Source organism: Pristis pectinata, chromosome 37 (genome assembly GCF_009764475.1).
Source record: "Pristis pectinata isolate sPriPec2 chromosome 37, sPriPec2.1.pri, whole genome shotgun sequence".
Taxonomy (NCBI): Eukaryota; Metazoa; Chordata; class Chondrichthyes; order Rhinopristiformes; family Pristidae; genus Pristis; species Pristis pectinata.
The window spans coordinates 6,993,783-7,012,000 of record NC_067440.1 but is presented as its reverse complement, the minus strand read 5'-3'; the positions used below and the strand labels follow the sequence as shown (position 1 = coordinate 7,012,000).

Genomic DNA, 18,218 nt, shown 5'->3' with positions numbered 1-18,218 from the left:
GGCTGTGCCCGCAATGGACCGGGCTGTCAGCAACCAGGTTTAAGGTGATCAGTAGAGGAACGTGCAGGTTGGTGGGTTAATAGGCTGCTATAAGTTGTCCCTAGTGTGTGGGTGAGGGGTAGAATCTGGCGTGAGTTGAATAGAGTGTGAGGAGAATAAAAAGGGATCAGTGTAACTGGGTGGTTGATGGTCGGCATGGACTCAGTGGGCTGAAGGGCCTCCTTCCATTGCTGTGTCTCTGTGTGACCAAAGACATCAGGAGGCTAAGCTCTTTGCACAATGAGTGGTGATCTTCAACGCATTGTCAGATAGGCACAGCTAGCAGAGCTTAATTGGCAACTGTAAATTTCCTCCACATGTAGCTGGGTGATAACAGAATTGGGAGTGGGAGAAGTTGGCAGGTTCTGGGACTGGGTGCTTTATGTTTGACATGGACATAGTAGGTCAAAAGACCTGTTTCTATGCTGTAATTATTAATTAGTGTATTATTGTCATATGTACTGTGATACTGTGAAAAGCTTTTGTTTGTATGCCATTCAGACAGATCATTCCATTCGTAAATACATCAACTGAGCACAAAGGGAAAAAATAAACAGTGTTACAGTTACAGAGAAAATGCAATGCAGGTAGACAATAAGGTGCAGGGTCATAACGAGGTAGTTTGGGAGATCAAGAGTTCATCTTTATGATATGGAAGGTCTGTTCAAGAGTGATAACACCGGGATAGAAGCTGTCCTTAAGCCTGGTGGTACGTGCTCTCCTTTTTACCTTCTGCCTGACAGGAGGAGGGGGAGGCCCTTGGTGCTTTCCCGAGGCAGCGGGAAGTAGAGACAGAGTCAATGGAGGGGAGGCTGGCTTGTGTGATGAACTGAGCTGTGATCACAACTCTCTGCAATTTCTATGACTCAATGATTGACCTTCCTCCCCCAGGCTGATGGATTTTGTGCTTTAGCTGAATAAATACATTGAGGTCACTCCACACGGTCACGTTACCAGATGATCACACTGAGAGAGTCTGCTAAGCTTCTGTGCCCAGAAAGTGCCTCAACAAGCGATGGTAACATTCCCTCTATAAACCCACACCACCTTCTTGAATGGAATTTTGACATCCAACTATTTGACTTGAATTAGCAGAGTTGAAAATCAAAGCGCTTGCAGATGCTGAAAATCTGAAATAAAACCAGGAAAAGCTGACAACACTCAGTAGGACAGGCAGCATCTGCGGTGGAAGAAACAGAGTTGGAAATGTTCACTCTGCTTCTCTTTCCACAGGTGCAGCCTGGCCTGCTGAGCGTTTCGAGCATTTTCTGTTTTTAATTAGCGGAGCACAGCATTGTACAATCCCGTTCAGATTGGAGTTGTCGGAGGGAACTTTTTTGATCCGGTCTGCCTGGAAGTGATTGGGAAAGTGTAGGTGTGATTAGCATCATCCGCTGCTAAGCTTTCTCTCGCAAGCCCCCTGGTCTTGATGCCCTCAGGTTAAGATTGATGAGATCGACGAGCAGTGGTCGGGCTCGCTGCACATTGGACTGACCACCCTTCAGCCGTTTGAGATCTCCTGTGCCTCGTCGGGGCTGCCATCTTCGTTGCTGGAGCTGAGGTCGAAGGTCAGCTGGCTGGTCAGCGGCTCGGAGGTCAGGCGCAACGGCGCACTGCAGAAGCAGAACTATGGCTTCTCACTGGAGCGGTTGACGGTAAGTCCGGGCGGAGGGGCGGGCACTAGCCGATGAGATCGGCATCGTTCACCCCTGTTCGTGATGCAGGACATGAGAGTGGATCGAGGGATCATCTCGTTCTGCTTCTCTTCAGGCTTTAGTTGCTTCTTTGTGGCTTAGTTTGGAGTTTTTGCTTCAGTTGATAAGGTTGCACGTTAGAAGCCCATTTCAAAGATTCGAACACCCATTCTAAGCCATTAATATCAGACCCTCTCATGAACAGTAGGGCCCTGGGGAGTATTATGGAATAGAGGGACTTAAGGAGTACAAGTATATGGTTCCCTGAAAGTGGCGTCACAGGTAGACAGTGGCGAAGGAGATTTTTTGGCACGCTGGCCTTCATTAGTCAAGGCATTGAGTATAGGAGTTGGGGTGTTATGTTGCAGTTGTACAGGATGTTGGTGTATTGAATTCAGTCTGCTATAAGAAAGATGCCTTTAAGCTGGAAAGAGTGCAGAACAGATTTACAAGGACTCGGGAGGGACTGAATTACAGAGAGGGTTTGAGCAGGCGAGGACTTAGCGGAGAATGAGGGGTGATCTTATAGAGGTGTACAAAATCAAGGGGAGCATAGACAGGGTGAATGCACACAGTCTTTTTCCTAGGGTTGGGGAATCAAGAACCAGAGGACGTAGGTTTATGAGACGGGGGAGATTTAAGAGGCACCTGTGGGGCAACTTTTTCACCCATAGGGCGGTGCGCATGTGGAACGAGCTGCCAGAGGAAATGTTTGAGGCAGGTACAATAACAGCATTTAAAAGACACTTTGGACAGGTGCATGGACAGGAAAGGTTTAGAGGGTTGTGGGCCAAATGTGGGCAAATGGGACTGGCTTAGATGGGAATCTTGGTTGGCGGATTCTCCCTGTGGGTTTTCCCCCCAGGTGCTCCGGTTTCCTCCCATTCTCCCAAAGACGTGCGGGTGGGTTAATTGGCCGCTGTAAATTGCCCTTTAGTGGAGGTGGGTGGTGGGAGAATTGGAGGGGTGGGAATCATCAGGCAAGTAAAGGGAGAATAGGTTTCCAGAAACTGTGGGGAAAATGGACTGAAGGAGATGCTTTGAGAGAGAGGATAGACTTGATGGGACAGATTTCCTCCTGTCCCAGGAGAAACATCACAATATTGTCCACCTCCTATCAAATCTTCCTCAGTCAAGGAGAATGCAAGGTCAAGGTCGAGCTTATTGTTGTGTACATACAGGTGCAATGAAAAACTTAATTGTGCAGCAGCGTCACAAGATCACAAGACAAGGGAGCAGAAGTAGGCCATCAAGTCTGCTCCATGAGCTAAACTAAAACTATTCCTATCTAGCCCCAATTTCCGGCCTTATCCCCATATTCCTTGATACCCTGACTAATTAGATACCTATCAATCTCCTCCTTAAAAGTCCCCAATGATCGGGCATCCACAGCTGTACGTGGCAACAAATTCCATAAATTCACTACCCTCTGGCTAAAGAAATTTCTCCTCATTTCTGTTCTAAACCGGTACCCTCTAATTCTAAGACTGTGCCCTCTAGTCCTGGACTCACCCACCAAGGGAAACAGCTTAGCCACATCTACTCTGTCCAGTCCTTCCAAATTTCAAAATGTTTCTGTGAGGTCCCCTCTCATTCTCCTGTACTCCAATGAGTACAGTCCAAGAGCCGACAAACGCTCACAGGCACCTAGCATCAGAGATGCAACACTTACAAGAATTACTCCAACTTCTTTGGTATCACCCTCATCCCTGCCACCATTTACAGTAAATCTGTTCTGCACCCTCTCCAGTATTCTCCTTCCTCGAGTGCAGTGCCCAGCACAGGAGCAAATGCTCAGGTTGTAGCCAAGCCAGCGTTGTGTCCAAGTTCCACAGAACCTGGCACTCGCGTTAAGATCTCTCTTCACTCCTGGCCCACTGCAGTTTGCAGGTTGGGCCACCAGGTGGGGCAGCACTGCCGCCTTTGAGAGACTGCCTCACTGCTCCAGAGACCCGGGTTCGATCCCGACCTCCGGCGCCGTCTGTGTGTGTGGAGTTTGCACGTTCTCCCTCTGACTGTGTGGGTTTCCCCCCGGGTGCTCCAGTTTCCTCCCACAGCCCAACAAGGTGTGGGGTCGGTGGGTCAATTGGCTGTTATAAATTGCCCCCACCTCTATCCCTCGTATATTGGTGAGGGCTGGAATTTGGAGGGATGTAGGGAGAATAAACAGAAATGGGATTAGTGTAAATGGATGGTTAATGGTCGGCATAGACCTGGTGGGCCGAAGGGCCTGTTTCCTTGCTCTATAACTGTGACTGTAATACTGAGTGCTCAACCAGTAGCACCAAGAACAAACCAATCAGCCATTATATTGTTGGTTGTGGGATCTTGTTACTTGAACATGGAACAGTACGGCACAGGAACGGGCCCTTCAGCCCACCATGTTGTGCTGAACTAATTAAGCTAATGACACCTCATTCCTTCTACCTACACAATGTCCATATCCCTCCATTCTCTGAATAATCATGTGCCTGTCTAAGAGCCTCTAAAATGCCTCTTTTGTATCTGCCACCACCACCACCCCTGGCAGCACATTCCAGGCACCCACCACTCTGTGTTTTAAATAAAAACCTGCCCCCCACACATCTCCTGTGAACTTTCCCCCTCTCACCTTAAATGCATGCCCTCTAGTATTAGACATTTCGACCCTGGGGGAAAAAGATACCTGCTGTCTACTCTAGCAACACATACAAAATGCTGGAGGAACTCAGCAGGTCAGGCAGCATCCGTGCAGGGGAATGAACAGTTGATGTTTCTGGCCGAGACCCTTCATCAGGACTGGAAAGAAAGAGGGCTGAAGCCAGAATAAAAGGGTGGGGTGAACCTGTCTACTCTATCTATGCCTCTCATAATTTTATGCATGAAATGTGATTCTGATATTTTTATCTACCTCTGACATGGGGATGTTTCCTGCAGTCTGCCCTACCTGTACTGCTCATAATTTCATATACCTCAATCACTTCCCCTCTTGGCCTCCGCTGCCCCGGGGAGACAGGGCCCAGCCTCTCCAGTCTCGCCTCATAGCTGTATATGTTAGGAATAAAGTACATGGCTAACACGAGGGGACATAATTTTAAGGTGATTGGAGGCAGGTATAGGGGGGATGTCGAGGTAAGTTTTTTTTACACAGAGAGTGGTCGGTGCGTGGAACGCACTGCTGGCAGAGGTTGTGGGTCAGATACATTAGGGACATTTAAGAGAGTCTTAGACACATGAATGGTAGAGAAATGGAGGGCTATGTGGGAGGGAAGAGATAGATAGAACTTGGAGCAGGATAAAATGTCAGCACAACGTTGTGGTCCGAAGGGCCTGTACTGTGCTGTAGTGTTCTATGTTCCATGTTCTAAAAGGTTACAGCAATTCCCCCATCACAATAGTGCCCAAGCTTTCGCTCTGCTTCATTGGCAGGGAGAACTGTGGGACGTCCCTGGTTCCAGGGCAACGGTAGATCTACCAAGTGAGCACTAAGCTCCTCATCTTAAGGCAGAGTGTGTGATATGTTAAGATAAGATGATATATCTTTAATAGTCACATGTACATCGAAACACACAGTGAAATGCATCTTTTGCGTAGAGTGTTCTGGGGGCAGCCCGCAAGTTTCGCCACATTTCTGGCGCCAACATAGCACGCCCACAACTTCCTAACCTGTACGTCTTTGGAATGTGGGAGGAAACCGGAGCACCCGGAGGAAACCCACGCAGACACACAGGGAGAACATACAAACTCCTTACAGACAGCGGTGGGAATTGAACCCGGGTCGCTGGTGCTGTAATAGCGTTACACTGACCTCTACATTACCGTGCCTGCCCTTGTGTTGGAAAGCAGCAGACAGTGGCATTGAGCCAAATGGATCAAAAGCAACCTCCACCCCCCCTTCCCGCACTGCCTGACCCACGAAGGGTTTGTGGATCTCTGCAGAGGACATGTTGGTGGGGGGAGCAAAAGTTTGTGCTAAGGCTCCCTGCTCTCCTCACTCCCTTGCATCAGGCTCCTCCACGATGAGGGAGCTGTTGAGATAGCGTACACCCAGCTGAGATGCTCTTCCCCGCAATGGTGGGATAGCTGCCTTGGTTCACATGGAGCTTGGTCATTTGATCAGCTCGTGCAAGAGATGGTGAAAGTTGGGACAAACAGAGGTGCAGCACAGGAACGGGCCCTTCAACCCACCGTGTCTGTGCTGACCGTAATGTCAATCTAATCCCATCTGCCTGCACCAGGTCTATATCCTTCCATCCCCTGCCTGTTCATGTGTCTAAATGCCTCTAAACATTGCTATCGTATCTGCTTCAACCACCTTTCTAGGTAGTGCATTCCAGGCACCCATGACCGTGTGTGTGTGTGTGTGTATGTGTATGTGTATAAAGGCCTCATGAATCTCCTTTAAACTTTCTACCTCTCACCTTAAACCTATGCCTCTGATATTTGACATTTGCACCCTGTGAAAAAAGATTCCGACTGTCTGGTACTTGGTTTATTATTGTCACATGGACTGAGATACAGTGGAAAACTTTTGCATGCCGTCCAGACATCGTTCCAAACAAAAGTGCATCAAGGTAGTACAAAGGGAAAAGCATTAATAGAATGCAGAGCACACCCTATCAGTGCCTCTTTTATCTTCTTTTATCAGGTCGTCCCTCAGCCTCAGAGAAAACAATCCAATTTTGTCCACCCTCTCCAACCTAATACTCTCCAATCCAGGCAGCATCCTGGTGAACCTCTTCTGCACCCTTTCCAAAGCCTCCACGTCCTTCCTGTAATGGGGGTGACCAGAATGGCACACAATACTCCAAATGCAGCCTAACCAAAGTTTTATACAGCTGCAACGTGACTTCCTGACTCTTGTACTCAATGCCCCAACCGATAAAGGCAAGCGTGCCGTACGCCTTCTTTACCACCCTATCCACTTGTGTGGCTACTTTCAGGGAGCTGTGGACTTGGACCCCAAGATCCCTCTGTACATCAATGCTCCAAAGGGTCCTACCACTTAATGTATGCTTTTGCCTTATAATTGACCTCCTAAAAGGCGACAATGGATTAAACCCATCTGCCATTTCTCTGCCCATATCTTACTGTCCTTCAACAGCTGCCTTCACTATCCACACTTCCACCAATTATGTGTCATCCGCAAACTTGCTAATCAACATTTTCGTCTGAAGCATTTATATATCACAAACAACAAAGCATTGTACGGCACCCACCACTCTTACGCCGTGCTTTTTTCTCCACAGGTAGGAAACCGAGTTGGTGTGAAGCGGGGCAGCGACGACACCATGCACATCTTTGTCGACGGAGAGGACATGGGTGTGGCGGCGGCCGGCATTGCCAAGGTAGGCTGGTCAACCGAGAGCCAAGGGGAGGATGGGCAGCAGGGTGCAAGGTCCTTCACTTGTGGCTAAGTGGGCAGAGGTATCTTTCAGTTGTTGGAACAGCAAGAACCATGCTGGTGCACAGAGATCTGTTGGTTAATCAAAGGTGAGTTTATTGTCACATGCACAGGTGCAATGAAAAACTTACTTGCAGTAGCATCACAGGCACATGGCATCAGATAAGCAGCATTCACAAGAAATGCATAAATTATACACAATTTTTAAAGAAACAAATAGAACAAAAAAAATCCATAGTCCATTGATCAAGTTGGTCGTAGGGTTGCTATTATTGAGGTAGTGATTAGGGTTGTGCAGGTTGGTTCAAGAACCGAATGATTGAAGGGAAGTAGCTGTCCCTGAACCTGGTGGTGTGGGGACTTCAGGCTTCTATACCTCCTGCCTGATGGGAGCTGCGAGAAGATGGCATGGCCCAGATGGTGGGGATCTTTGAGTCTAATTCACTGCAGGAAACAAAAGGATGCAGACTCTCGTCTCAGGTGGTCTTCAACATGGAACGGTAACTGCTTCTCTGTCCACAGACACTGCCTGACCTGTTGAGTGTCTCCCAAATTTTGTTTTTATGTCAGATTTCCAGCAGCTGCAGTTTATTTCTTTGATTTTGAATTACAAAGGGTTGTGTGTAATGGTTATGGTTGTACAGAGAGATAGTTAGATTCCGTCTAGTGTTCAGTTCTGCCCACCAAACTTTAGGGATGATATATTAGCCAATGAGGGTGGGGTGGGCAGATCACCTGGATCCTGTTGCTGAAAGAATTAGGTTAGGAAGATGGGTTATATTAAAATTCCATTAAATAGATCCATACAGCACGGAAGCAGGCCCTTCAGCCCAACTCATCCATGTCGACCAACGCACAAAGCGCTGGAGGAACCCGGCAGGTCAGGCTGCATCCATGGAGGGAAATGGACAGTCGATGTTTTGGGTTGAGATCTTTCATCTGGGCTGGTGAAGGGTCTCCACCTGCAACATCGATAGACCATTTCCCTCTATAGATGTTGCCCGACCCACTGAGTTCCTCCAGTGCTTTGTGTGTTTTGGCCCCTTTGATTGCCAACCAAGGTGCCTATCTAAGGTAATCCCATTTGCCTGTGTTTAGCCCACATCCTCCAAGTCCATCATATCCATATACCTGCTTAAATGTTTTTTAAACGTCGGAATTGTACCCACCTCTATCACCTCCTATGGCAACTCTTTCCATATACCCACTACCGTCTGTGTGGGAAAAAATTGCCCCTTAGTTTCCCCTTAAATTTTTCCCCTCTAACCTTAAACCTACATACTTTAGTTTTAGACTGCCCTACCCTGGGGAAGAGACTGTGACCATCCACCATAAACTTGGGCTTGTCGAAACAAGCTGAAACAGGCAAACACTCCAGACCTTGGTTTTGGCTGCACAGCTGCCCCAAATTCACCCACGTTCCCGATCTTCCCAACCCCCCACATTCCCAATTCCAGCCACCCCGCCCCCCGTGCCAGCACTTCCAGTAATACACAATCTACAGGTAGTAAATCAGTGGATAACGAGGACTTAGAGGACAACAGGCAGGCATGTAGCGGTTAGCATAACACTATTACTGCGTCAGCGACCTGGGTTCAATTCCGGCCGCTGTCTGTAAGGAGTTTGTACGTTCTCCCCGTGTCTGCGTGGGTTTCCTCCGGCTGCTCCAGTTTCCTCCCACGTTCCAAAGACATACGGGTTAGGAAGTCGTGGGCGTGCTACGTTGGCGCTGGAAGCGTGGCAACACTTGCGGGCTGCCCCCAGAACACTCTCTGCAAAAGAAACACACAGTGAAATGCATCATTTGCGTAGAGTGTTCTGGGGGCAGCCCGCAATTGTCGCCACGCTTCCGGCGCCAACGTAGCACGCCCACGACTTCCTAACCCGTATGTCTTTGGAACGTGGGAGGAAACCGGAGCACCTGGAGGAAACTCACGCAGACACTGTGTGTTTTGATGTACATGTGACTAATAAAGATATCTTAAATCTATTTAAGGAGCAAACCAGGACGTTGCCTGGGATGGAGCGTTTCAATTATGACTAGAGACTGGGTAGGCTGGGTTTGTTTTACTTGGAGCAGAGGAGAGAGGTGGAGTTATACAACAATGAAGGGATTGATCGAAATCTCCCGTCCCCCCCCCACCAGTAATGTATAAGGTTAAGGTGTTAATAGTTAAGGTGAGAAGGAAGAGGGTTAGAGGGGATCTGAGGAAGAACTCCTTTCACCCAGAGGATGGTAGCAGTCTGGAATGCACTGCCCCAGAAGGTGCTGGAGCCAGAGACTCTGACATTTTAAAAACTATCTGCACAAGCACTCGAATTGCCAAGGATGGAAAGCCTCGGACCAAGTGCTGGTAAATGGGATGAGAGCTTGGCAGTCAGTACGGAGGAGGTGGGCCGAAGGGCCTTCTCCTGAGCTGTTGGACTCGATGGCAAAATGACTTCCTCTTTTTGTGCCTGAAACGCGCTGCGGGGGGAAGTGGTGAAAGCAGAAGCCATGGTGGTATTTCACAGGCACTTAGACAGACACACGAACAGGCAAGAGTTGGAAGGATAGAGATGACCTGCAGGAAGGATGGGGATTAGTTGGGATTGGTATCGTGGTCAGCACAGATGTGGTGGGCCAAAGAACCTGCTCCTGTGCTGTTCTACGTTCTCTTTACCCAAAGCAAATGAGACCTATAACTGAAAGTAGGTGACTCCTTTGGTACGAGGCAGGGAGTGGAGAATGATTGTGTAGTCACGGGCACAAAATCAATCCCAGTGTGATTGACAAGATAAATTGCCCAGTTCTCTGTACTCTGGCTGGTTTTACTGATCCTGATGTGGAGCATTTAGATTGTTCATTATCTGTGGTTTTAATATCTTTCTATTTTCAATCATCATTAAGAAATTTCTAAGAACATAAAACAGGTCCTCTGGCCACAATGTCTGTGTCAACCATGATGCCAAATTAAACTACTCCCATCTGCCTGCACGCAATCCATATCCCTCCATTCCCTGCCTGTTCATGTCTGTCTAAATGCCTGTCAAATGCCACCATTGTATCTGCTTCCACTACCTCCGCCCCGGATGTGCGCTCCATGCACCTACCCATCTCTCTCTCATCTCTCTCTCTCTCTCTCACCCCCCCTCTGTCTCTCACCCCCCCTCTGTCTCTCACCCCCCCTCTGTCTCTCTCTCTCTCTCTCTCTCACCCCCCCTCTGTCTCTCACCCCCCCTCTGTCTCTCACCCCCCCTCTGTCTCTCACCCCCCCTCTGTCTCTCACCCCCCCTCTGTCTCTCACCCCCCCTCTGTCTCTCACCCCCCCTCTGTCTCTCACCCCCCCTCTGTCTCTCACCCCCCCTCTGTCTCTCACCCTCACACCCCCCTCTCTCCCTCACACCCCCCTCTCTCCCTCACACCCCCCTCTCTCCCTCACACCCCCCCTCTCCCTCACACACCCCCCCTCTCCCTCACACACCCCCCCTCTCCCTCACACACCCCCCCTCTCCCTCACACACCCCCCCTCTCCCTCACACACCCCCCCTCTCCCTCACACACCCCCCCTCTCCCTCACACACCCCCCCTCTCCCTCACACACCCCCCCTCTCCCTCACACACCCCCCCTCTCCCTCACACACCCCCCCTCTCCCTCACACACCCCCTCTCTGTAAAGAGAAAAACACTTGTCCCACACATCTCCTTTAAACGTTTGGAGGGGTTGCCTTTTTTTCTTCCCCACCTGTCCCTCTGTCTTGGGATAACTGGTGAGCCGTGTTTTATTTTAAATCTTATAGCTCAATACAATATAATGTCTTCTGGCATATTTTATGTAACTATTTATGTAAGCCTATATTTAGATTAACATGAATCATTAAATGTAATGTTGGTTTAAAAACTCCTTTACCCAGAGTGTGATTGGTATTGATTTTTATATTATGACATAGAACATAACAGCACAGTACAGGCCCTTTTGGCCCACAATTTTGTGCCGACATTTTATCCGGCTCTATCTAACCCTTCCCTCCCACATAGCCCCCCATTTCTCTATCATTCACATGTCTATATAAGAGTCTCTTAAATGTCCCTAATGTATCTGCCCCCACAACCTCTGCCGGCAGTGCGTTCCACGCACCCACCACTCTCTGTGTAAAAAAAAACTTACCCCTGACATCCCCCTTATACCTTCCTCCAATCTCCTTAAAATGATGTCCCCTCGTGTTAGCCATTGTCGCCCTGGGAAAAAGCCTCTGACTGTCCACTCGATCTATGCCTCTTATCATCTTGTACACCTCTATCAAGTCACCTCTCATCCTCCTCCTCTCCAAAGAGAAGAGCCCTAGCTCGCTCAACCTATCCTCATGTTATGAGAAGCAGTGATAAGCTTTTGTTTGCGTGCAAATCAGACAGATCATGCCATGTGTAATTACTGGAGGGAATAAAAAGAAAACAGAATGCAGAATGTATTGTTACAGTTGCAAGTAGACAAAGTGCAATGCCTGGGAATGTGGAACCACGGAGTAGCTGAGGTGGACAGCAGGATGCATGCAAGATGAAGGTGGATAGAGTAAGCAATAAAGGGGAAACGGCTCATACTTGTTGGGTGAGATGTTGTGAGGTGCACGGGGCACTGATCTGGGGCATAAGTGCCAGCACAAACCATTGGGGTCGAATGCTGTGGTCTTGATCTAACTGTGTGACCTGGAGTCAGAGAGAGACAGCATGGAAACAGGTCCTTTGGCCCACTGAGTCCATGCTGACTATCAAGCAACCATTTCTTTTCCCAAAAACTACAGAGTCTGGGGGTTGCGACTGATTGCAAGGAACAGCAGAGAGTTACGGACACAGCTCAGCGCATCACGGACACCAGCCTCCCTTGTTGTGACCTTGCACTTTCTCTGTAGCTGTGACACTTTACTCTGTACTGTTATTGTTTTTACCTGTACTGCATCAATGCACTCTGTACTAATCCAATGTAACTGCACTGTGTAATGAATTGACCTGTACGATCGGTATGCAAGACAAGTTTTTCACTGTACCTCGGTACAAGTGACAATAATAAACCAATACCAATTGCTGTTTCCTACTGTCTTTGCCTCACTAGAATGTTTTCGCAGTCGTGGACCTGTACGGGAAGGTTGTGTCGGTGTCCATCGTGAGCTCCAGCACCCTGGAAGAGACCGAGAGCACCAAACCGCCCTCGATGTCGTCGGGCAGCTGCAGCGAAGAGGAGGAAGATCCGAGCCCTGTAAGGAAAGGATATGTTCTGCTTTCCTACCACAAAGCCACTGACTCTCACTTGGGTGTAGTTATGTGAGCTTTGGATCGCCCTCCAATGCTCTACTCTGAGAGCCCACTGTTCCAGTTTCCAGTCGGTGCACTTTTCTATCATGGAGGAAACATATTGCCCTCGCCAGACATGCCAGCGCAGGGTCTGTGGATGATGGACTGGGGGCAAGAACCCTGCCTCACTTAGCCCTGAGGCTTGTGAGGTGACCCCCAGCTCCTCAGACCAACCATTTGCCATAGAGGAAACTTAAAATCCAGGGCCTCATTTCTGTTGTATATCAGCATCAGTGTTACACTGAGGTATTCCTGTGCTTAGACTAGAACTAGAATAGACAGGTTTACTGGAATTCAGATATGTGCTGTGGTTAACAGGAATTCCTGCTGTCTATCTCTGATCAGCCCTTGGCCTTCCAAATGTACATAAATTTAGAATTTTCTCCAATGATGTCCCCACCTCTGATGTAAGGCTCACCAGCCTGTACCTGCCTGTCTCATCCCTGCTGTCCTCCTCAAGTAAAGGAGCAGCATTAGCTATCCCTCGGGCACATCGCCTATGGCTAAAGACGATGCAAAAACCTCTGTCAAGGCCCCAGCTATCTCCACCCTTCCCATAGCAACCCAGGAGCTTCACTCTGTGTCTGACCCCTGGGAGTGTGTGATGGGACAGTGTAGAGGGAGCTTCACTCTGTATCTAACCTGTGCTTTCCCTGCTCTGGGAGTGTGTGATGGGATAGTGTACAGGGAACTTCACTCTGTGTCTGACCCTGGGAGTGTGTGATGGGACAGTGTAGAGGGAGCTTCACTCTGTGTCTAACCCCTGCTGTCCCTGACTTGGGAGTATACAATACTTTAAATGAGACCAGTGAATTATTTTATTTCCCTGGCCCCAACATTCCTGAAAAGATCTCAAGCCCTAAATCCACTTCACCCCATCCCCACAAAAAAAGGTAGAACATGCCTATTCAGATTTAGGATGGGACGGTTGGGAAGTGGGGATGTGTGTAAGTTATTCTTCTCTATCTTATTCTGCAAGAATAGTTCCACATACCTAAACAAATGGTTGTTCTTTCTCTTTCAGTGTGAGAACGAGGCATCAGTGTTCATGGCAACCATAGAGTTCATGGAGAATCATGGCAGGAACATACTGCTGTCCAACGATGGGCACACCGCCACCCGGGTAGCCAGCTACAACCAGGGTGTGGTGGCATCTGCACAGCCGTTACCCAGGCAACTGCTTTTTCAGGTATGGTGGGGCTGGGGCAAATGGGTGGACATGCACCCCATGTTGCCTTGTTGACAAGCTGTTGGCCATAAATGAGCAGTGTCCTAGCATGAGGGGGCAGGGGGGTGTCTATGCTATCACACAGTCCCATACAGCATGGAAACAGGCCCTTCGGCCCACAAGTCTGCACTGACCATCAGGCATGCCATTTACGGTAGTCATGGAGACGTGCAGCATGGAAGTGGGCCACCCAGTGCCATTTTTTCCACCTCATTCCAGAGTCAACTTCTCCATCTTGGTCCCAGCTGTGATGAAGCTCTTCTCCTCCGTAACACCAGCCTTCAGTCCTTCAGTGGTGTGCCGCATGTCGTGGAGGAGGCGATGGCGCAGTGGGATTACCACTGGATTGGATACCCAGGGCAAATGGGTATCTAATCTCACTGGGTTCAAATCCCGTTACGGCAGATGGTGATAACTAATAAAGGAATTTAAAAGTTTAATGATGACCATGAAAACCATAGTCAACTGTTGTAAAGACCCAGCTATCTCCACCCTTACCCTTCCCATGGTAACCTGCGATGGATCTGCAACCTGGGATACATCTCATCTGGCTCTGGGGATTTATCAACCCTGGCTCCAGACATGGATTAGTCCCTAAGGGGACGCACTCTCGTCATTTGGTTTGCTAATGTACTATCATACCCGATCTGGTCCACACCTGACTGTGCAGTGGTTGACTCTTCATTGCACCTCTGAAATGGCCCAGCAAAGCCATCTAGTTGTAATAAACCACTAAAACGCCCTGGACTGCAGCGGTTCATGAACACAGCTCACCACCACCTTCTTGAGGGCAACAAGGCAAAAATCTCCATCAGGACTCCAGTGATCTCCACCCTTCCCATAGCAACCTGGAATAGACCTCAACTGGCTCAGCCTGCAAAGCCCACATCCCTTGAACAAATATTTAAAAAAAGGACATGCCATGTGTCGAATGATGTTAAACAGCGGCTCCATTTAAGATATCTTTATTAGTCATACTGTATGTACATTGAAACACACAGTGAAATGCATCTTATGCGTAGAGTGCTCTGGGGACAGCCCGCAAGTGTCGCCACATTTCCGGCACCAACATAGCATGCCCGCAACTTCCTAACCTGTACATCTTTGGAATGTGGGAGGAAACCGGAGCACCCGGAGGAAACCCACACAGACACGGGGAGAACGTACAAACTCCTTACAGACAGCAGCCGCAATTGAACTCGGGTCGCTGGCGATGTAATAGCGTCATGCTAACTGCTACACTACCGTGCCTGCCTGTTGTACTCTAAGTCCTCGTTATCCACTGATTTACTATCCGTGGATTGTGTATTACTGTGGGTGCTGGCACTGGGGGTGGGGGGGGGGGTGGTTGTGGAGGGGAGGGGGGCGTGTGGCTGGAATTGGGAATGTGGGGGATTGGGAAACTCCTTACAAACAGCGGCCGGAATTGAACCTTTGTCGCTGGCGCTGCAATAGCATTACGCTAACCGCTACACTACAGTGCCTGCCCATCTGATTTACCACATGGTTTCACTGCCAATGACCAAGCCTTGATTTGAATTGGTCCTCACTGCCCCTTTGCCATGTGGAGTGCAGAAAATCATTAATTTTGCATCATTTTTGTAACTTCTCAGATTCGGATCGATCGTTTAAATACACAGTGGACCTCCTCACTCTCGTTGGGTGTGATTGGCCATTGCCCTGAGCGGTTTAATTTCCCAGGCACTGCCTCCTCAATCAAACGTTCTGCTTGGCTGATCCAGCGAGGCTCTGTGTTTCATAATTCCTTAAAGGTGAGGTTGCGTTTCCCCACGGTTCTGCTTCCCTGGATCACTCACCACATTTTGTTAGCAGTCAGCGTTCATGCCTTGCAGTCAGGGGTGTTGGATGATTACAGGTCGTCCCCAGGTAATAAACGGGTTCCATTTTTACAGATGTCCATGAATCGATTTTTGTCCATGAGTCAGAAAATACGCAAGAAATCTCTCTGTGGTAACCATACCTCCACAATGTTGAAATGTTATCAAAAGCACATAAGACTGATAAGAAAGAACAATTACTAAAAGTAGAGAGAGGAAACTAGTCCTGCTATTCGTAGGGACGGACGTGTGTACGTATGTCAGGCTTTTGAATTTAATAATACTTTTTGGGAGCTCGTTCGTATGTAGGGTGTCTGTAAGTCAGCTGTTCGTAACCTGGAGACGGTCTGTATCCTTAAAATACTGGGTTCTTAAGTGGAGACATTGAGGTGATTGTCAATGAAATGAGTTTATTGTTCAAAAACTCAAATGGTCAAGCTGCAAACAAGAATAAGTGTCCCTGCACTGTGAAATGCATCCTAAAACTCTCTCTAGGAGACAAACAATTTCACAATCTGGCTTCTTGAACTTGTCCCGAATGAAGATTTATTTTGCATTGCTATGTTTCGTTTAATCGTTTTAAGATCAGTATCTTCCAATTTTTGGTTAATATTTCTCTGCAACTTAAACTTTTTTTCTCACTCTCCCAGTCCTGACATAGGGTTTTGAACCTGAAACGTTAACTCTCTCCGTCTCTCCGTAAATGCTGCCTATTTCTTTGTTCTTATTTTAGATTTCCAACATCCAATTCCTGCTGGATTTTTGTCAATTCTTCCCTTCCAGCCTCTGTAACTCCCACTCTCCCCTGCTCCCACTCCCACCATTATCTCTAAATCCCACCCTTCTCCTCCTGGTGTCGTCTGTGACTCCCCCTCCTCATCCTCCCAGAATTGTCTCCGAAACAGTTTGCTTATTTTTCATGAGTGGAATCAAATGGCAAAGGTCTGTGAGCAGACGGTTTAAAATCTCATTTCTTTTTTTCAATTTTGGTTAGATTTGTGACAATTATGGTCCCAACCTGGACACGTGTCCGGAGGGGACTGTCCTTGGACTCCTGGTCGACAACACACAAAGTCTGCACCTGTATGTTAACGGAATGGACCAAGGTGTCGCTGCCCAAGATGTCCCTAACCCTTGTTTCGTAGTCGTCGACCTATACGGTCAATGTGAACAGGTGAGCGTCTCTACTGGAACGTGGGGAGTCCTACGGTTAAGTACTCTGAATGAATAGCTGTTACGATAAATATCGTTGGGCCAACATTTTACTTCATTCAGTCCCTTTGTATAATATGCAAGTGGACCAATCACTCATCCTAAAGACAACGAACTGTCCCTGATCACAACCCTCTCTGTATAACGTGTCAGTGGACCAACCTTTTGCCTAATCACACCCGTTGTGGAAGAGTTCAATGGACTAATCGTTCTCCTTTTAAAATCCAGGCAGCTCAATAGCTCTCATTATTGCTGTATCATTGATTTAAACCTCTCCATTCTCTCCCATTTCAAGATGTCTCAGTGGACCAACCTCTTCTGTTCAGACAGTTCCGATAGATCAAATCCCTTTCCGTCTTATACGTGTTTCGTTATGATGTGGGCCATTCCTCTCAGTCCTATTCTTCCGATTATTTCCCTGTAACCTAGTCCCAACAACTCCCCTTTGAATCTTTTGCCACTTGCCTACACTGAGGAGCAACTTACAGCGGCCAATTAACCCACTAGCATGGAGGCACAAGATTGCAGGTGCTGGTATCTGGAGCAACAAACAATCTGCTGGAGGAACTCAGCGGGTCGAGCAACATCTGTGGGAGGAGGAATGGAATTCCAGATGCAGGGTCTTGACCCAAAACGTGGACAATTCCTTTCGTTCCGCATGGATGCTGCTTGACCCGCTGAGTTCTTCCGGCAGATTGTGTGTTTGACCCACTATCATGTCCTTGGCGTGTGGAAGGAAACTGGAGCACGTGTCGAAAACCCAGATGATCACGGGGCGGTGGGGGTGGGGGGGGGAAGGACAACCTCCACGTGGACAGCAGGAGGGGTCCTTGGCTGCTTGCTTCCCCAAGGCAGCGGGAAGTCTAGACGGAGTCGGTGGAAGGAGGCTGGTTTGTGTGATGGACTGGGTGGCGTTCACAACCCTGCAATTGCTTGCGGTTTTGGGCAGAGCAGTTGCCATGTACGGAGATCATCAAAGTATCTGCAATCTATTCACCTTTTAAAAACCCTCCACACTTAACTTCAAACTTGATCGATGTTGAGTTTGGTTAAAATGTTGTGTTTTCTTCCTGCCCACTTTTGACTTGAGTCTCCCAAGTTTGTGAAAATTGCCAAATCGTTCTCCTAGTCTAATTCTCTGGACTAACGCGTCTTAATCTGGCAGGTTACCATAGTGACCAATGACATCATGGCCCCAGGAGGTGACGGCAGCCACTTGCGTTGTCAGGGTGACGTGGAGAAAGCTGACGTGGTTGATGGTGAGTATGAACCCCATTGCTTTCTCTCCAGTGAGGTTGACGAGGGAGAACCTCATCGGCAACCTGAGCTTATCAGGGGTTTGAATTGGCTGCAGAAGCTACTTATGAATCTGGACTCCCTCCAAAAGTGAAAGTGGTCATTACTGACACCAGGACAAAAAAAAGAAAGATCTTTACAATTATATAGTGTCTTTCGTGACCTGGGAGTCCCAAAGTGTTTTCATTCCAGTGAATCCAAA

The 18,218-nt window shown here is 48.3% G+C and overlaps 1 protein-coding gene across 2 annotated transcripts in view; it reads left to right on the top strand.

Annotated features, from left to right (window-relative positions):
• Positions 1-18,218, top strand: part of neurl4 (neuralized E3 ubiquitin protein ligase 4) — a 94,121-nt gene that overhangs the window by 58,948 nt on the left and 16,955 nt on the right. For both annotated transcript variants that reach the window (XM_052044745.1, XM_052044746.1), the window contains exons 17-23: positions 1,479-1,694; positions 6,962-7,060; positions 12,204-12,347; positions 13,467-13,631; positions 15,284-15,442; positions 16,503-16,682; positions 17,886-17,979. In XM_052044745.1, coding sequence (XP_051900705.1) covers positions 1,479-1,694; positions 6,962-7,060; positions 12,204-12,347; positions 13,467-13,631; positions 15,284-15,442; positions 16,503-16,682; positions 17,886-17,979 — 1,057 coding nt within the window. The remainder of the gene's footprint in view (positions 1-1,478; positions 1,695-6,961; positions 7,061-12,203; positions 12,348-13,466; positions 13,632-15,283; positions 15,443-16,502; positions 16,683-17,885; positions 17,980-18,218) is intronic.